The sequence below is a fragment of the Humulus lupulus genome, chromosome 4 (assembly GCF_963169125.1).
Source record: "Humulus lupulus chromosome 4, drHumLupu1.1, whole genome shotgun sequence".
NCBI lineage: Eukaryota > Viridiplantae > Streptophyta > Magnoliopsida > Rosales > Cannabaceae > Humulus > Humulus lupulus.
In genome coordinates, this window is record NC_084796.1 from 250971946 (window position 1) to 250994066 (window position 22121).

Here is a 22121-nt window from a genome sequence, read left to right on the forward strand (position 1 = left end):
AAACCAAAGCTACCTCATTCATCACATTTAAATAATTTCAAAATAATAATATCACTCCCTCTCTCTCTCTCTCATATCCTCATCACTAACCATACATATATATATATATATTTTAAAAATAAAAAATAAAAAATCCTTGGTAGTAATATGTATAATGTAGTGTAGGCATATATATATAAATTTTAGGTTTGTTTCATATTGTTTTGTCGGAGGACATAAACATAGTTTTGAGTGGAGAAGGTCAGTTTCACTTAGTTATATATTAATAATTAGAGCAAAAAGGACAGATATTTGTGTATGAATTGGGGGGTCACCAGTCACAAGAGTCGTTAGGAAAACAAAATTATTGAATTTGGTAAAACACGAAGAGACATATGCATATATATATATAATATATATATATAAAAGGAGGGAAAGGGGAGATGAATTTGGCTCTCGATCTATAGTATATATATATAGTATTGTATATAGTATAGTTCAATTCTGTTATTTATGTACCTCTGTCTACCCACTTGATCAACATATATTCAATCATCACCTGTACTATTCCATAATTACATTTTAATTTTAATTTTAATTTTAATTATTAATTCTTTTTCTTTTGGACAGTATATTTAAAATATTAATAATAAGCTATTTGCATGCTTTTTGAATTCAATTAGATGCACATGATGATTAATTGGGCGTCCGAGTTGGTATACCGTACAACTACATGCACATCCTTTTCTTTTTTCTTTTTTAAAAATTATTTATTTATTTCAAAACAAATATATAAATATATTTAATGTCGACCAAGAGAAGAGAGTAGTTGTGCGCCTTAATTATTATTTCTTCCCTCTTTTATTTATTTATTTATTTTTGTTTATACATAAAAATAAGATAAATGGTGTTGCCTTAATAAAAATAAGATAAAATATAAGTATCTCCAACCCATAACGCTATGCAAGCTGTTGCACCAACATCAAAATAGAAAATTTTTATCACTATATATTTTTTTATTTCAATCACAACATCAAAAATTACACCAAAAAATATATTATTTAATAAAATATAATATCTTCTTATTATTATATTTAATAAATATATTATATATTTAAAAAGATGTATTAATAATATTATTGTATTATAAATTAAGTTTGTCGTTGTCTACAGTTGCACTCTATATATGGTGTGGCACTGTAGACAACCCAATGTTTACCGCTCGGTTAGAATGAATATGGGGGGATATCAAAGCAAATTTGGTGTTTTGCAGCTGGGTTGGAGTTGGCCTAAGGGGCATTATTGGTGCCCAACAACACAAATAGGTGTTATACCGTTATTGGTGCTATCCAATATTGGGTCCTACTTATTGAATTTAATAATTAAGTATTATGGGGTATCGTTAACCAATAATATGGTGTCATCTCATGTGGTATTGGACACCTGAACGTGCGAAAGTAAAACTCTAAAAATATATAAATAAATAGCAATGGCTCCCTCTGGTCATGACACGTGTGTTTATATTGTAATTAATGGCATTCCATAAATATGACCTACTCTTAACTTTTAAGTTTAATTTAACTACTAACCAGCGGTTAATAAATAAATTTTGCTATAATAAAAATGTAAGTATGATCCAATATGTATTAAATGCATGTATGCATCAAATACATAAATGATTACCTTTCATTCATTAATGCACAAAGCTGTTTTGTCTTGATTTTCTTCCTTGAATTCAATACACCAACACCACTCTCTTGTTTCTTTCTATACACATACATGTACATGTACGTACACATATATGTATATTATATGATATTTTTTTTGTTCATTGGTATTATACATACTACATTATTATTATATAGCATATATATATATATGATATGATATGATGTATGAGACCTAGAATTGAACATGTGTATACTCCACACACACACATACCCTTATCTACTCCACTCCAATTATGGAAATTATGTAGAAAATAAGGGGCTCATTCCCAATTTCCCTATATATATGCTCTCTTTTTTTAAAAATAAAAAATAAAAAAAAACCATTATTATTGTTTTGCTCAAGCTATATAAATATATATATATATATATATGTGTATATATATCTAACAATTACTATTATTATCATCACTAGTATCCAATAGTAGTACTATAGCGACTAGACATATGTATATATACCAATTAATTTGATGACTTAGTCAAGAAATTTGGTTTTAGTATATTTGACTTCATTCCATATATCTAGATGCAACTTGAACAACTTACATAAATATAGTCAACACATTTAGAATTATTTCAAAATATATATATAGTCAAATATTTCATTCTAAGCATAATAATAAGTTTGTGACGAATGAAAAGAGTAAATCAAAATGAAAAAACATGACGAATTGTTGTGTGCAAAAAGTATATCCAAGTGACCCTTTTTATTATTAGTATTAATTATTCATATACATATGCAACTTGGTGAGTTGACAACGAGTAAACCAATTAATTATTAAAATTCATTAGGAATGAAATCGACCCTCCTCCCCATCTTTCTTAAAAATAATTAGTTTTGTATTGTAATTAGTTTTGGTAATAGTTTGAAAAAAAAAAAAAAAAAGGGTAAAAGGGTATTCATTTCTTTCATTTTTCAAGTGTTTTCTTTATGGTATGTAATAATTGGGGATAAATTGAAAGTAGTAGTGTAAAGTAGTTGAGTTGTACGGATGCAAAGATAGACAACATATATTAAAAGAGAGAGAGAGAGAGAGAGAGGGGGAGAGAGAGAGAGAGAGAGAGAGAGTTTAATGGTATCTTACAAACAAAAATATTTTTTAAAAAAAATAAAGAAAGAAAGTTTGTTGTAATTGTTGTAGGGACAAGGCCAAAGCTCCCCTTTTGTGGAGCTTAAGGGACACTTTTGTAATTTTATAATACTAATACTAATAATTAGGTTAAGGCCAAAGGGCAAAATATACAATAAGAGACTAATACGAGTCATTAACTTATACGGTCAACTCTCCTACTCAGCACTGAGAGAGAGAGAGAGAGAGAGGGGTTCCCCACACGCTGTTAATGAGAAATAGTCAGTTGACACGTGCGAGCTCCTATGATAGTGAGGAAGTTAAGTACTATCCATCTACTACTCTAGTTCTATTAGTGTTGCTATTGGAAACTTTAAGAGTGTGATTGACAAGAGTATTCAAATCTAATTTTTTTTATTTTAAAAACTACTTGAAAATAGTGGGACAAAATGATCTGTAAGATGTTTTTTAAAATAAAATTCAACTTGCTATTCTAATTTTGTGTTATAAAATCAAAAACAAGAAAATCATGTTTTCTCTGATTCCAAATCATTGTATCCTAAAATCTTACAAATCTATTACTTTTTTATATTTTTAGATTCTATACCAATCACATATTCAGATTTTTAAAACCCAAAATTAATTTTCAGATATCGAACCAACCACATTTTCAAAAACATATTTTCAAACTATAAATTTAGATTTTATTTTAGAAATACATTTTTTGAAAATGCAATTTTTCAATTACGAACCAATCAAACCCTAAAGTATCCAACATTACATGAAGTGAAACCTTATAATTAGTTAACGACACTACATAATTCTTGTTAAAGTCAAAAGTATGAGACCCGATATTGAATTCCACCAAAACGCTACCAATAACCGTGTGCCTCCTAACATTTCTCTACTACTACTACTCATACTCTACTTAGTAGTAGTAAGAGGACCAAATGAGCTGGAGTGGAGATTCCCTCCGTGGGATTTGAGCTGTAATTGAAAGCACCTCTCTCTCTTTCCCATTCTCTTCCTTCTTTTTTTTTTCTTTTCAATTTTTACTATATTTTTTTTTAAAAATAATTTAAAAAAGAAAAGGGGTGAAGGAGGCCTATAAATACACATTTGCTTGTTCATTTGTATTCATCAAAAGATTCACTTCTTACAATTTTTTATATTCTCACTCTCTCTCTCTCTCTCTCTCTCTCTCTCTCTCTCTCTCTCTCTCTCTCTCTCTGATTATTACAAACAACAATGGAACTCGTCACAGCCACCTCTCTCCTCTGTTTTCTGGCAATCTTCATCGTCTTCATCTCTCTCATCAAATCCTTCTCATCCAAACGCAACACTCTCCCTCTTCCACCAGGGACTCTTGGGTTGCCCTACGTAGGAGAGACCTTCCAGCTCTACTCCCAAGACCCAAATGTCTTCTTCACCTCAAAGCAAAGAAAGTTCGTACCTTTCTTCTCTTCTCTTCTGTGCTCTGTTCTTCACACCACTATTCTTTAATCTTTGTTGATTTTGTAGTATTAACTTGTTGTGTATGTACATGATGGTGATGATGACAGGTATGGCTCCATCTTCAAAACCCACATCTTGGGTTGTCCCTGCGTCATGATTTCGAGCCCAGAAGCAGCCAAATTCGTGCTGACCAGGGCCGAACTGTTCAAGCCCACATTCCCAGCTAGCAAGGAGAAGATGTTGGGGAAACAAGCCATCTTTTTCAACCAAGGTGATTACCACAGCAAGTTGAGAAAGATTGTCCTCCGCGCTTTCACCCCGGACGCCATCAAGTACATCGTCTCCGACATCGAGACCATAGCCAAGGACTCTCTCCAGTCGTGGGAGGGTCGCTTGATCAACACCTATCAAGAAATGAAGACAGTCAGTACTCTCAAACTCACCCAACTCCAAATCCTCTGCTTCTTGATGAACATAGTGACTCACAATTAGTGCTCTGTTTTTGTTTTCAGTTCACTTTCAACGTTGCTCTGCTCTCCATATTTGGAAAAGACGAAATCTTGTACAGAGAGGATCTGAAACGGTGCTATTACATCCTCGAAAAGGGTTACAATTCAATGCCCATAAACCTCCCCGGAACACTCTACCATAAATCCATGAAAGCAAGAAAAGAGCTTGCTCAGATCTTGGCTCAAATCCTCTCCACCAGAAGACAGACCAAGGAGGACCACAACGACCTTCTGGGTTCTTTCATGGGCGAGAAAGAAGGGCTTACAGACGAACAGATCGCCGATAACATCATCGGAGTGATCTTCGCAGCTAGGGATACTACTGCCAGTGTATTGACTTGGATTCTCAAGTACCTTGGAGAAAACCCTTCAGTTCTTGAAGCTGTCACTGTAAGAATATAAACTGTTTGTGTTAAGTCCTTTATGACTTGTATCGTTTCTATGTTATAATTATTAAAGCTTTGGTTTCGTTTTGGACAATACAGGAAGAGCAACGATCCATATTGAAGGGGAAAGATGGTGAGAATAAGGAGTGTAGTCTTAGTTGGGCAGACACAAGGAAGATGCCGGTCACTGCTAGAGTCATTCAAGAGACACTTCGAGTTGCTTCCATTTTATCTTTTACTTTCAGAGAGGCTGTGGAGGACGTTCAATATGAAGGTCAGTTTTTTCTTTTTTTGGCTTTTTCTTTACTCGAAATTAATTGGTAGAAAAAGTCATGCAGTGTGTGTTGCTAGCTAGCTGTAATAGATAGTTATAGTAGAGTACTAAACGATAAACATTTTACTCGTTTTTATCAAAACAGGATATCTTATACCAAAAGGGTGGAAAGTGTTGCCCCTTTTCAGAAACATTCATCACAGCCCTGACTTCTTCCCTGAGCCTGAGAAATTTGACCCTGCTAGGTTTAAGGTGAGCAACAAACTATTACTATTACTACTCATTCTTGTTCTTCTTCTTCTTTTTTACTATGACTGTTACTATGATTGATTATAGTATCATCTCCATTGTCTGATACACAACATGTGTGTAATCATCTCGTTTCAATGACTTAGGTTGCACCAAAACCCAATACATACATGCCATTTGGAAATGGGGTCCACTCATGCCCAGGGAATGAGCTAGCCAAGCTGGAAATGCTGGTTCTTCTCCACCATCTAACTACAAAGTACAGGTTGGTAAAAAAAATACCCTTCTTTTCTTTTTTATTGTTTCGTTGTTAGAATAATATGGGGGAAAACAAAATGCTAAAAATAGTAAATTGGATAAAACTTTGTGAAAAGGGGTTCTGACTCTGACTCTGTGATACTGTGAGACTGTGAGACTGTGAGACTGACGTGTGTGGTGTTACTATTGATGTGCAGGTGGTGTGTTGAGGGTGATCAGAATGGTATTCAGTACGGCCCTTTTGCTCTTCCCCAAAATGGGTTACCCATCAGATTGCATACCCTTTCTTGAGGTCACCAAATCTCAATTATTATTTCCATAAATAGAAACCAACTCATCAATTCTCAGACCCTCAATCAAAACCCATTTGGTTTCCACTTTCTTTGACATCATCACTGTCACTCCATTCCATTCCATTTTACTATTACCATCATCTAAGTTTATCCATTACTATTTTTTTTCTTCTTCTTTCTTTTCATTCCAATTCCAATCGAGAAAGACAAGGAGAAAGTCTCCACCTTTTCTCTTTTGGCCAAGAGATCATACCCTTCTTCCTTTAGACCTACTACTACTACTACTACTACTACTACTACTACTATTATTCTATATTCTTTTTTTTTTTTTTTTTGGGTGTTTTTAGATCGATAGATATAAGATAGTTAGATATAGAAAATCCAAAGTCCAAAGCCCAAAAGCCATTGAGCCATACCAAGACAAGTGTACAGAAGAGAAGAGAAGAGAAGAGTCTTTCCTTTAAAGCAAAACAACAATTGAACTGTGGTCATTTTTGTTTTCGATTCTAAGAGGAAAACCAACACAACTTCAGGCGGTGTGACATCCTTCATTCCAATCAAAATCAAGTCAAATGTATTATTATTATTATTATTATTTATTTAACTAGCTTGGCTAGGTTTTTATTTTATATTTACACCCTCCCAACTAATATTTTCTATTTTATAATTATAGTTATAGATATATATAACTTCTTCTTAATCATAAAATGTAAAGCCGCAAGGCGTGCATTGCAGAATGAAATTTTGATGATGAATAACAAATTTTATTCTCTCATTTTCTCATCTTTCTTTAATTATTTTATTATCTCTTGTTTGTTACTATATAGTACACTTCATCAGCAAATGACTCAAAGATATTAAAAATTATAACAATAAAAGAAAGTGTTATTCACAATCATACATATATAATTATATAAATAAAAAGAAAATAAAATGCATAATGTTTACGGCACTCCAAATCCAACCATCAAAGTCCAGCTGCTGCTGCTGCTAAAAATTTTAAAGAGAAAAAAATAATGGTTCTCTTCTCTGTTTTAAAAATCCAAATTAATAAAGGTGTTAACCATTTGACTTTTGGGGGTGTATTTATTTATTTTTATTTATATATATAGACACATAATAAATGAGATATATTATATTATGTTTCACAAGATTGAGACAAGCTGTTAAGCTCTGTGTTTTGTCATCTTCATTCATATCAAATATCAAATCATAATTCTTTTGAAAAATTACTTAATAACTTTGTCTTTGACCAAATAATGTTATTGCATTGAATTAAAAGTCTCAATTCAAAACCAAACTTGTTTAGTTTTTGGTCAAAAACTTGGAGCTTCTGGTTCACAGAAATATCCTTGTTAGAATTGAAACTATATATATATATATATATAGGTATAGCTGATCAGTTTGGGCCATTTTTCAAACCAACTTAATGTTTGATTTGTTCCATTCATGCATATTCATACATTATCAAAATTCAGCAACTTTGTTATGAAGGTCAACTCTAATATCATCATATATATATATATAATCTCGAACTTAGTACAACCCATTAATTGTCAATTTTCAATATTATTAATTGTATGTACAACTGGCATAACTTAATGTAGCTGATATATATAATTTTCATATCCAAAAAAATTAATAAAAGTCAGAGAGAAAGAGGTTGATGATGCAAAATAGGTACGCGTTGCAATGTTAATTTGATGAGTTGGCTAATTTTGAGTCGTGATAACATTAATATATATTGACAAATTTAAATTTTATCTGAAAGCAGCTTCTTCCTCTGACCTCTCTAACTCCATAACATTTATTTGAACAACTGACTCATCATATCATTATTTCACCCCAAAATCAGATGAGGATATATATATATATATATATATATTTATATATACGTGTCTCTACATAATGCGATGTGTGTATTTGTCAAACATCTTAATTCTTCCCAACAAGAATAACAATAGACAATGACGTGTATATATATATATTTAGTGGTTGTTTTATTGTTAGGGCGAAACTTCAAAACCTACCCTTACAAGCTAAACAAATTTTCAACTATAATAGTTAGTCGAAATTTTAGATGGAATATTTTGGAAAGAGGAATGTAAAGTGTAAAATGACTTTAAAAAATAGATCATATATATTTTGAAGAAATCTGGATATTGCTTATTGAGGATGAAATTCGTTCTTATTGGTCAAAATCAAAGTTCAAATTTTGGCTGTGTTTGGTAAAATTTTTATTTTTAAATTTTTTAAACACAAAAATAGAAATGTTATTTTTGTTTTTTTATTTTTAAAAACAAAAAATAAGAAATGTGTTTGATGAATTTTATTTTTATTTTTGTTTCACAATACAAAATGAGGTGTTGATTTGAAGAAGAGAAGCAAAAAAAAAGGAAAAGTTGAAAACTATTTAAAAATATTTGAAAATAAAAAAAAATATTTTCAAAATTTAATAATTGTTAATTAAATTTTTTTTAAAATAATAAATAAAAATATAGTTAACAAACACTATTTTATATTTAATTGTCAAAATTTTAATTAATTAAATAAAATTCTATTTATTTAAATGTTAACAAACAACACATTTATATAAGCCATTTGTTGTTACTAGTTTCCATAACTTGGAAGCTAAATTTAAAAATAAAACACAATGAAAATCATTAAACAAAAGTTAAAACAAATGTTGACGGGGATAATGCTTTCAAATTCGAATCAAAGACAATAAGTTAGAGCAATTCAATTATTGGTTAAGACATAGCTTACACGGATCAATGTTAAATATCACTTTAAAACTAGTTTGCTTGAATTTCTATAAATAGCAATTTTAAAAAATAAAAAAATTAGGTACCCTGTTTTTGTTGATATCAATTTATGGTGAGGCTCAATTTAGCAATTAAAATTATATTAACATTGATTACAAGACCTAGATGAACAATACTATTTTTTGCTTTTGAGTATTTTCTTTCTCTGATGTTGGTTGTCTTTTTTGTAATTACTCTTTATTTATTTATTTATTATTTTGGTTCTCTATATTTTAATTGACACAAACAAATGATTGAAAACACCAAGATACACAAAGAATTTGTAATGGAGATTATGTAAAAGAATATTTCTGCATAATATTCAAATAATATGATTTGGGCCTTTAAGTTGGTAGAAATGATCAAGCAGTACTCCCCACAATTCCGATCTAGAGTATGCTCCTATCCATCGATTAAATAGATGATTGTTGGAAACGAAATAATCATTTATCTTTATTTTGTAAATTCCCTTTTTATTTTCTCAAAAGAAAGAAGAGTAGAAACGAAAAAAAAAGGAATACAATTACATGTACAGTAGAAAAAGTCTTTCTTTCTATTCTACTTTTATTCTTTACATTTCTCAATCCATATTCGTGTGGATAGAATTGAATTCATATCATAATTTATGAATTAATATAGAAGTTTTTTTCGTAAGTTAAAAAGTTGGGTTAGTGATATTTTTACCATGAGTATTTGATTGAAGAATTAAATTATTACTCAACAAATACAAATTAAAATATGTCCAACACCACACGAGGTGACACCTCATAATTGGTTAACGATACTCCCATAATACTTATTAAATTCAAATATGTGAGAGCCGATATTGAATTACACCAATAGTGATATGCCACCTCCTTGTATTGTTGGACACTGCCGGTGCCCCTTAGCAACTCTCTTACTATTTTGGGTCCAATGTGCATTTCTTTTCCTCAACTTTATTTTCAACCACTACTTATGTTCATTTTGAGATCTATGGTAAATATTTTTCTTACCACTTATGACTTAGAAAATGACATAGTTTATTCTCTTCACACTTTGTATGCCATAGCAAGTAGCTAACTTAATTTGAAAGTGGTTCCCAAAAGGACCAAGGCCAAGTACACTGACTTTAATTTAGATATTTTGTTATTAAACTAATTTTACGAAAATTTGAAAACCCTTTTTCTTTCATGCATTAATTATAATAGTCGGTAGACAATTACCTTTATGCATTGTACTTTTCGAATTTTGGACTTCATTATCGACACAATAATTCATAATTGGAGTTATTAGGCAATGCAAAATTGTTTTTTATTCAATCAAAATTTATAAGGGTCCATCTCTTTAGTGAATATCATAGGACTATTTTAGAGTAATAAATATTTTAATTAATTGATTTGTTTATATATATATATATGATAATTTCTTTATAGGGCTTCGCTTTAAGCTTTATCGGTAGGGCTCTCAGTGTTTCTCGACCCGTGAACAATTTTCATCGCGATTTTTTTATGACTGTGTATATTGTAGTTATTTAGAGCATCTTGCAAATTTTCAGAAAATTCCGAATAGTTTACAGTAGCGAAAACTAGGTTTACACATGTTGCTTTCCCCTTGTATAAAAAAAATTAGTTACACGTGCAACAACATTTTTGAACTTAGTTTTCGATACTGTAAACTATTTGGAATTTTCTGACAATTTACAGGATGCTCTAAATAGCTACAATATACACGGTTATAAAAAAAATCACGCCGAAAACTGTTCATGGGTCGAGAACACTGAGAGTCCCACCGGTAGAGTTTAAAATAAAGTCCCATAAAAAAATTCCCCTACATATTCGTTTAGGTTAGGTTATTAAAAGTATAAATTTAGTATTAAATCGCAAAATTTGACTTTGTAAGTGACTATATTTTGAAAATATTCCTTTGAAAATTTGTTGGGTCCCAAGTTTATAAAATAAAATAAATAAAGATCGAGGTATGCGTCGTGCCTATTTAGTGGGAATTAAAAGTGATGTCAAGATCATTAGCTGTAAAATTAATAGTAAAATAATGATCAAAGAGACTATAATTTATATAAAATATCTATGAGCTCAATCAAAAGTATACTTTTTTTTCTTTCTTTTTTTACCTTAAAAGAATTAAATTATATGAGCTGTTGGCACAAAATGATAAGGTGTTTGATCCAATTGAGCAATTTTGGAACAAATTATGATGAAAGAGAAGTCTAATATAAATCTCATGCAATCACATGCCAGTTTAAGATCAGCAAGTTTTACTTTTATTTATAAATATATTTTCTTCAAATTTGTAAATCAAGAATAACAATGCACATATATATATATATATATATATTAGTATTAGGTTGAAGATTTAAGCTCAACTAAAATTGTAACAAAAAACAAAGAAATAGTAAAAAGAGTGAGAGTGAGAGAGAGCCGGCAATCTTGATTCTTGACCACTTTGTTGTCTGAGTGTGACTCTTCTCTGAGTGTTTGGAGCCAAAATTTGAAGGAAAAACAATGTATCAGCACAGCAGCCTCTAATAAAAACATACTTAAAATCTCATAGAAACTACTAATTAAGCTGCAAAATTAGTCCAATTTGGAAAATATGCAAGCAGAATAATTCATCACAATTCACATTTAAAAAATAATAATCAGAATAGTCTAATTTGGAGAAAGTGTACATGGTCATGACCCAACCTCTGATTAGTCTGCAGGGACCTAAACACAGGCACTACTGTTTTATTTCCTTCTGAAAACAGTAGAAGAATCAACAATTAAGGTACAATTTGTATTAGTTTTGAAGAACCCAGTTTTCCATGAAAGAACCAAACATATTGACATTGATTGTTGGATAATTCAGAAAAAGGTTACCCAAAGTATCATCAAAATGAATCATGTCACAAACAAAGACAATCTACCAGATGTTTTGACCAAAGCTTTATTTCCTTCTGTTTTTACTTCCCTTATTACCAAAATGGGTGTTAAAAATTTGTACACTCCATTTTAAGGGCGATTAGAATACTTTTTCGTTAAACTTCTGTTGGTATTAGTTAGACTTGTTGACTATGTCAGTTAGGGGCTAACTATTTCTGTTTGTTTCTCTTGGTCTATAAGACCATTTTTCGTGTACCTTTGGTTAGCAGTAATATACAATTTTTTTTTTCCTTTTCCTAATAATTAAGGTACAATAAGTATTTGTAACGCCCTAGCTACTCCAGAACAGTTACGGAGAACGGTGAACCGGAAATTTGACCCGCTACCCGAGTCATTTGGTTAAAAACGTGATCTAAGTACCATTAACAGGTTAAGGTGTAAAACCAGTAAAAAGGAAAGGGTACATTTTATTAAGTAAATAAACTGCTCATGAGCCTTTTAAAATATTTACAAGTAGTTCAAGTTACAAAAGAGTTGCTTCAGTTCCAGATATACAAACTCCGCCGGCCTAAGCGGCAAAAATAGGGTAAACCCCTAGTCCCTCTGAGAACTCCTTGACCGTGGCGGTCAAGCGGCCCTGTATGTACATTACATCGCCCAAGCTCTCCTCTCAAGGCTGGCCAAGCTTTTCCTTTCCTTTACCTGCACCACAAAGCACCCATGAGCCGAGGCCCAGCAAGAAAACACAAAATAGCATGATATGATATCAACAATAATCGTAGTTATTCCTTCAGGACTATCAGTCCAACAAGTAGGTGACAATAGCCAAAAGTCACAATAATGAGCATCGCTCCCTCCAGCCATGTGACGATAGGGTCACCAGGGCTTGACTAATGGGTGATTTCTTTCATAAGCTTGATCAGGACAGGTGCATGGTGATTGGTCACCAACATAACCTTCCTCACGACTCTAGCGTCGAAACTATGGACAACGTCCCTTAGCCTTGTGACAGACAGTCACCGGGGTCATATACCTTGGCTAAATCATCTGGTCGTAGACCAGGCAAGCGCTTATAAGTTTCTCGACCTTAGGGTCGGTCTGGCATTAATGCTATAGAGCCATTCAATGCATAATTCTCGACTTTAGAGTCGGTCCCTGACTAGTCAGTGTCTCAAGCGGATAATCAGCATTCAATAGCATTTAATATGCAATCTATGTCTACATATATCAACCAACATGCCTCAAGTATCAAACCACGCATGTCATTTACCTATACAGGGTGCAACTGTATTCATACACTGTTTTCTTACCTCTGGTTCGAGTGAGTATTATAATATGAACGACCCCTGAGAACGATCAACCTTTAAATTCCTCGACGGTCACCTGGTCATAACCAAAATATAGGATTCATCAATAAAAATGATAACCAAGGGTTCCCAAACCAAATCCCAGCCCCCGAGACATCAAATACTACCCAACCGGGTACTAGGTCCAACCCCGAGGCCTATGGTTTGAATCCCCAAGCTAAAAACCTTATTTTAGCAAAATTGGCTCTAAGGGCCGCGGCCCTCCCTGCTTTTGCGCCGCGGCGCGCCTCCAGACAGAGAGGCTCCCTGCCTGCCAAACGCCAAGGGCCGCGGCGCACCCCTGCTGCGCCGCGGCGCCCAGCCCAGATCAGCAAGTCGGCCACACACGAACCAGAATTTAACCCTGCGTTTTTCCCTTCAAACCAGTCCCTTGAATCATCTTAAAACCTTCTCCAAACATGTAATTGAACCCCCAATCCTTACCTATAACACCTCCTCACCAAAACCCAATCTTCTAACACCAAGAACTCCCTTTAATCCTCACTTCCCACATCAAAAACCATGAACTTAAAAACCAAACGAAAACAGAGCATAGCTTGAGTTCAAAGATCAAAGCTTACCTTAGAACCTGTTTTGAACCTCCCACACAAGCAGAACTTAGTCTACTAACTCAGCCCTGAAGTTCCTCTTGGTTGAATCCACAACTAGAGCTCAAACACCAAAGAAGACAATGAAAGGGGTTGTACGGGAAGGGAGAAGATAATGCCTCTGTTTTTGCCCTGCTTTCTCTACAGCCTTCCAAGCCACTTAACATAATATATATCCTCCCCTAAAAAGACCAAAATGCCCTTGTGACATCTAAAGCCTTTCAAACTACTCTAGGGGTAAAATTGGTACTTCTAGCTTAACCCGTTAATTATAATTAACGCTTCCCAATTCCCGCTAATCCCAATATCTTCAAACACCAATATTTCATAACTCGTTACCCTAAAATCCCCGGTAACGCGATAGCCTTTAATATCACCCCGAGACTCACCCCGAGCCCCGAGCTCAAACCTGTTATGACCAAACCAATAAATCATGTTTAACGATCGTCTCATGTCGAAATTCTCGAACCAATCCACATTATAATGTGGTCTCACAATATATCATTAACATACAACAAATATTCAATTATACCCTCAACGGGCCAAATTACCATAATACCCCTGTAAACAAATGTGGACTCACAAACATGCGTTTAACATCATATGATAATATAATTCTCATAAACATGCATAAACACATTTAATGACATAATTAAACAGTTATGGCCCTCCCGGCCTACTAATCCAGCCATTAACCATAATAGGGAATCCGGGGCATTACAGTATTAGTGCTGAAGTTACTTGGATTTTAAAGGAAATTGATGAGACAAACTTAGCTTAGCATGGTAATGATGAGTGTCATTCCAGTACTACATGCCACCAAAGAATAGGGCTTGTATTTTTTTAATGGAAAATGTGATCAAAGGACAAACTACTCACCAAATCAATTACTAACTCAAGGTTTCTATTGTTAAGAGAAATGCAGAGTACGTTTATGGAAAGATGTTGAGAGTTGAGTTAGATTTATATAAAAAGTATTTTACATGTGCATGTGTGTGAGGGGTGTTGTTAATTAGAAGTATGTTACACAATCTTGTAGTATATAATTAGTATATGCCTCATTTTCATGTAGTATCACAGATTAAAAATGTGATATATATATATATATATGCGAATGCCACCCAATGGCTCAATCACTGTACAAATATATTATTATTATTATTATTATTATTATTATTATTATAGGGAACGACTACAACGCATTTTTTTTTTTTGTAATATTAGTGCATCATTTTTCTATTTTCGGCACCCGGATAAATATAATCCCAAGTTTTTTTATTTGACGGTGTATATTGTAGGTATTTAGAATATCCTGCAAATTTTCAAGAAATTCTGAATAGTTTACGAAGCCGAAAACATAGTTCAAACTGTCAAATTTTACACGCGTACACAAAGAAATAGGCACGCGTGCAACAGACAGTTTAGACCCTGTTTCGGTACCATAATTTATTCAGAATTTCTTGAAATTTTGTAGGATGTTCTAAATAGTTATAATATACATCATCATATAAAAAAATTTGGGATTATAACTATTCAAGTGCCGAAATAGAAAAAAAATGTACCGGTGTTGCAAAAAAAAAGATGTGATGTAATCGTTCCCTATTATTATAATTATAATATTATGTGTTTAGATGCTTTATAAGAAATTTTAGTAACCGACAGTTGTGTATATTTTGTTTTATTTCAAATTTAATTTATATATAATATGTGCAAAATTAATTACAAAGGAGGTGAATCTCCCATCATCTCTCTTAAAATTCACAATCTCTAATATATTTTTTTTGTTTATATAATATTTTCGATTATATTTAAACCCTTCATATTTCATTCATATACTAAGAAAAGAAATATAAAGTTATCCCACATGGAAAACAAACATATTTCTCACTTTTATTTTTGTACATAAGAATCTTATTGTGTTTATATTTAGTTTTTAAGTTATAAATTGAATTTGTTAATTTTGTTTGATAAATTATTTCTAATTTTATTTTTATATGGGTAGAATAGTTTAATTTAATAAAATTTTATTATTATTCTAGGAAATACATTGTCTACCAAAAAAATAAAATAATACTTGGATATGCCAGAATATATGCTTTTAGAGCTTAAAATATCTATTAGGAATGTTTGACAATTTATCGCTTGACATCCACTATCTCATAATTATTCGATATGGCATTCAAAAGAGCATTTTGAGAGTCAGTTATAGTTTTCGGAACGATGCCTTCTAAATCATGGGAAAAAGGAGTCAGTAATAGTTTTCGGAACGATGCCTTCTAAATCATGGGAAAAATTCATAGCAGGCAGTGTAAATATTTCATTGAATTATTCTTGAAACAATTCTCATTTATCTTCTACTATATTTCAAATTTCTCCGCCTTTGAAGTATGGAAGAATTTAGTATTTCTATCACCATCTAGCTACCATACCCTAGATTCTATTTCCATAGGATTTCTCCCCTTCCGAGAGCTTCATTAAGATGACCCGAGCAGCATAATCATTTTCTATGTTCTAAGGACTATTGTTCTTTGTTGCGGGTAGATTTCGCTTAGCATTCATAATATGGTTTTGGATAATTTTGAATTGAAGCTAATTCCATCGAGATAATTTGATCATTGTGTTCTAAAATTTCTCATTGAAGTCTGCCATGGAGTTCTGGTTGTGATATAAATTCCTAGCCTTTCAAATTGAACTTTGAGTTTGGAGGATTTGCTTTTATTTTGTTAGTTGCATTATTTTCCCATAATTTTTGAGCTTTTAATGATTTTTTTCCCATAAACTTTGAGAAAAGTAATTTCTCCACATTTTTGGGAAGTGTTACCATTAAACCCATAAAAATGAAAATACCCCAAACATATTTAACATAAAGAGGAAATTACATTTTATAAGAGATTTTTAATAGAGTTTACAAAAATATAGTTCTTTTTTCAAGAAAAGTTATTCTATGACTTTTTTATTAAGAATTTTCATTTTTATTGGTTTAGTTTCCCATATTTTTGTATAAAAGTTGGTTTATCCCATAGTTTTACTCTTAATCAAGTTTTATTATTTTGGAAGGGTATTTTTGCAATTTGATTATTATTTTTTTAGCTTATATGATTTTTTATATTAATTTTATATAAAAAATTTCTTTGGTTGTTTTGCAATTTTTTTTTTTTTGTGATATGAACTGTGTTTATTATTATTACTATTATTTATTATAAACATTTTTTTCTTTTTTTAGATTGTACGTTTTTTTTTTCAAATCCTGGGTAAGGTAACCTGTTACTTAATTGATGTTTGACAGTTATGTAAAAAAAATCCTAGAGCTAGGTTAAATAACATGTATCATGAGAGGTAACCAGTTACCTTGAGATGAGTGATCTTATACCATAGGAGGGGTAACCGGTTACCATAAGAGGGGTGACGGGTTACTCATATTAAATATAAAAATAAGCATCAAATTTGAAGGAAAAAGAAGAAGAACACTTCATTGAAAAATGAATAAAAAGTAACTATGATTTTAGTAACATAAGTAACCAGTTACCATAAAGAACTCACAAATGTGCACACACATCAAAACGTGAAGGTAACCAGTTACCCCCAGAAATATACACACAAAGAACGGGAAGGTAACCAATTACCCCAAAAAAATATACACACAAAGAACGGGAATGTAAACAGTTACCACAGACCCGAGGAAAGAAAAAAAAAAACAGATCCACCCCCTTTCTCTCTCTCCCGTCTTCTTCTCTTCCCTCACCAAGAACCCTAGCTGTCGCCTGCCTCTGATTGCCAACCCTCCACTCCAACCACCTCCTTGCATCACCTCAAAAATAGAAAAAATATTATGATCTGCAAAAAAATCAGATCTGAAAATGCACGGCAGTCAAGGATGGGACTCACTTGGGTGCGACGAGGCTAGGGTGGAGCTTTTGGGTTATTGGTTCTCGACTTGGAGTGTTGGGTTCGAGGTCGGATAGGCCCAACGACGGAGATGGAGGTGAGAGGGGTAGTTCGCGTTTGGGTGTGGGTTGCCATGGGGCTGGGCTTGGAGTTACGTCGCACAGGAGGTGCGAAATCGCACCTGGGTTTGGATGGTGAGGCTCGAGCGGAACTGGGGTCTCAAAGGGTGGTGCCTCTCGAACGGAGGGTCGCGGTTGGGGTCGTTGGAGCTGGAGCTGGAGCTGGAGGGGATTGCGCCGGCTGAAGCTAGAAGGGATGGTGCGACTGGGTTTGAAGAGAGAATGGGTTTGTGCAGCTGGGTTTGGAGAGAGAATAGTGGAATGCTAATTTACAATAATACCCTTGTTTGTCTATGTTTAACGCCCAAAACGTGCATCCACTTTGCGATGGTTGAAGTATGGATCAGGTGGTCGATTCTACAAGGAGGCAAATAAATAAAGTTTAGAGATAAATAATATAAGGAAAATGTTATATTATTTTATAATATAATGTAATATTATATTATTTTATAAAATAATATTTTGGATTAAATAAATGTGACAAAGAGTATCACATATTGTAACATATAATAGAGAGTTACAATATTTAGATATATGAGAAATATCCAAATATATAACATATTTGGTGTTACAAATTCAGCTACAAATTTGTAACTTCCAAATATTACCATTTATTGTGAAATTTGTTGTTACACAATATTGAGATGAATTTTATAAAATTCATATGTGAAATGGCTGTTAAAGATATGATTTTAACTACAATAATGTGTTTTGGGGGTTACAAAATCAATTGGGTGGGTTTGAATTGTTTGGAAAAACATCACAAATTCATGTGCTGAAATTGGTCAGTGGGCGCGTCCTGTGGGACAGAGAGCAATGGCCGCAGCCACTGATGTCCCTGGCCGCGACCACAAGGGTTTTTCTGACCAAATTTTCAGTTTTTTCCAACTTTGTTAAACGGCTAAAAAAACCCAAATAACTCCAAATTCTCATTTTTAATTCCATAAACATCTAATTAACCATTAGTAACAACCATGAGGTTGGTGGAATTTGAAATTCAAATTGTGTCTCTAAACTCTATAAATAGTAGTCTATTGCTCACTTGAAAGATACAACTTTTCTATTCTGAGCACTTGGCTAGAAATCACCTTGAGACTTGATTATTCCATAAAGCATTTTAAAAATACGTGAGATATCCCGTAGTGCTTGAGTTAGGGGGAAATAAACTTTTGGACAAATGTTTCAAACCTTGTTCAAGTTGGTGATCCCTAACATTCTTCACTTTGGTAGTGTGAGTGAGAGTTGTTTGTCTTTTGTTTCTTGTTATTCTCTTTTACTCTATTGATTTTCATCTTCTTATTCTTCTTCTCCATTTATTTGTATTTCTTGTTTAGAGTTGTAATATTTTATTTTCTTTTGTTACAAACACTTTTACTTTATTTGTATCTTTTGTTTAGAGTTGTATTTCATCATCCTCTTCTTCTAACCTTTCTCTTATTTATTTGTATTTTCAGTTATATAATTGTAACAGTTTATTTATTCAATCATTGTCTATTGTGTTTTTTGTATAGAGTTGTAAATTTCTTACCATTTCCATTGAGGCAAATACATTTTTCCTAACAGAAAATAGAACAAGTGATATTTTTGTTATTTTTTAGATTTAAATATTAGAAATAAAGATAGAATAAAGTGTGATGTAACAATATGTAACAAGTAGGAATGATCAAGAGCCACCAATATCCATACTTATTTATGGTAAATCTTATGAGAAATATAAAAATTACATTATACCATTGACAATAATACAATAAAAGATTGGACATAAAACCTAACACAAATATTACTTTTACTAATTATAAAATACATAGAAAGAGCATGACTAATTTTATATAGATTTAACAAAAGTAAATATATATGAATGAGATGGAGAAAACGATAAAGATATTATCTATATTAATTTCACTAATTTGATAATACATAGAAAGTGTTTGACAAAATCTGTATACTATTAGTAAAGAAAAACAAAGATAACAAGATGAATAAATAGAGATGAAAGAAAATAAATCACTCAAATATATAAACTTTAAGCACATGGTGAATCAAAAATACCAAACAAAGTCATAGTGCATATAAGATCATCCTAACATTCCTTAGAATGTTAGCCTATTATGCTAGACATTCTCATAAAATTTTAGAGAGAAAATATGAGAAATGAAACTAAAATTTGGTAGAGTTTTGTTATCTTAAAATTACCTTCCAAATGTGAAAGAAGAATCCCTATTTATAGAGGGAGAAAATGACTAAAAAGAAATTAAACAACAAATGAGTTTTACAAAATAAATATGAATAATAATAAAACATGACTTTAAAAAATCAAATCTTATTATTAATATTAACCTAGCTATTTTGGTGAATTATCATTTTGTCATTTTTCTAAAACACCATAAAATGTGAGTTTTAAAGCTCAAAATGAGAGGTCAAAGGCCCAACACGCACAAGAAAATGGGCTGATGGGTGGCTGGTGGTAGCTGAACTTTTGACCAAGTCGCAGCCAATAGAAAAGTGCCATGTGGGCGGCTGGGCTGAAGGAAATGCATGTTTGACTAGGTTAGTGTGCGGGTCGGAATGGGGCCAGGCGCAGGTCACGCGGGTTAGCAGGGGCGCGAGTGAGCGGGCTGGGGCGCAGGTCGGACGGATGGATGGCTGGGCTGGCGGATGCGTGTCGAGTGGAGAGGACGCCACTTGGCACTGCAGGTGAGAGGAGATAAGAGGTGGACTGGGCTTGGGGTCTTTTGGGCCTTGCTCTTGGACTCCAATAATACCTTTTTTCAATTGATTTTCAGATTTAACTATTTATTTATTCTTTCTTTTTCTTTATGCCAAAATACAACTTTAATTCCTATAAAATAACAATAAATTAAATCATAATCAAATATTTTCATTTTATAAAATAAATGATATTAATTCTATGGAAATATTAATTAAACTTAGTTTATTTTGACCATTAAAATCAATAAATATGCATTTTTCATCACTAATCAGTATGATGTGTTTTAAATTTAGCTTCTATATTTTAGTTAGCTAGTTATTATGTTTCTCATACTTTATTTATTTTTTCTTCAATAAATTTTTCTATAAGGTATAATACTCATATTTTTGCACAATAAAGCCATATTTTTAAAAAATCCCCTAACATAATTGCATGGCCCATAAAGATAAAGAGGACATGTCAAATATCAACTTTGGGCTTTGTTTTAGAGCCCACTAAACTTTCAAACACAAATAGCGGATTTTTACGCTAATAGATTAGATACAGTTATAATAATAACAAAGAGTATTATAATTGGCTTCTTTGTAAAATGACCTATTTTTTTTGAGTCATTTTGTACTCTAGCTTATTTTTAATAATTCTTTGCAAAATGACCTCTCATAATTTAGACAGGTAGTTGAAAATTTAGATAGGTGGTCGAAAAATTTAGACAAGTGGTCGAAAATTTTGACAGCTGGTCGAAAAATTTAGATAACTGGTCGAAAATTTAGACAACTGGTCAAAAAATTTAGACAACTGGTCGAAAATTTTTGACAACTGGTCGAATTTTAGACAGAGACCATTTTACAAAAAATTATTAAACGTATGCCAGAGTGCAAAATCACTAAAAAAAAAAAAAAAAAAAAAAAAAAAAAAAAAAAAAAAAAAAGAGAGAAGGCTATTTTCACAAATTTCCGTATTATAATTTTACAACAACATAATCCTTTCCATTCCATTTCATGACTAAGTCGTCTCCCCCCATATTATGGCTGGTTCAGTTTAATTGACCCATTTTATCCACTACGCATACGTGTCACAAATATTCATCTATTTCTTTTTTTTTAAGGAAATATTCATGTATTTCTAAAAACTATATATCCATTACTATATTACATTCTATTATAAACAAAACAAAATAAAAATAAAAATAAAAATACAAGCATCTCGACCCGCCTAGAAATTGGCGCCAAGATGCCCTGCTGCTAATCCCGCACACCAATTCCAAGCCCCACTACCACACTCCATCACTCTTTTTTATTTTTTTTAATATATATATATTTATATTTATTTATCATTTAATTTCCTAATGCAGTAATTTATATTTATTCACTCAAAAAATATATATTTAAAACAAATAAAATAATAATATTGTAAGAATCCAATATTTATAATTAAAAAAAAAATGAAAGACACGTAAGAAAGAAGTGGAAGCAAACGGAAAAGGGCCATCCGTTTATAACTACGCAACACGTGGCAAATCGTAATTGGTCAGAAGGAGTGGGACACATAAGCTTTATCCACCTGTCTTCTCTTCTCCTTCTTCTAAAAA

General features: G+C 32.1%; 1 protein-coding gene across 1 annotated transcript; it reads left to right on the plus strand.

Moving 5' to 3' along the window:
• Positions 1-3938: 3938 nt before the first annotated feature.
• Positions 3939-6975, plus strand: LOC133831777 (abscisic acid 8'-hydroxylase CYP707A2-like). The gene is made up of 7 exons (XM_062262191.1): positions 3939-4221; positions 4339-4654; positions 4744-5130; positions 5226-5400; positions 5546-5652; positions 5796-5914; positions 6105-6975. Exons 1-7 carry the CDS (start codon positions 4025-4027, stop codon positions 6196-6198), a joined length of 1395 nt encoding a protein of 464 aa, XP_062118175.1. The 5' UTR covers positions 3939-4024; the 3' UTR covers positions 6199-6975.
• Positions 6976-22121: the final 15146 nt, after the last annotated feature.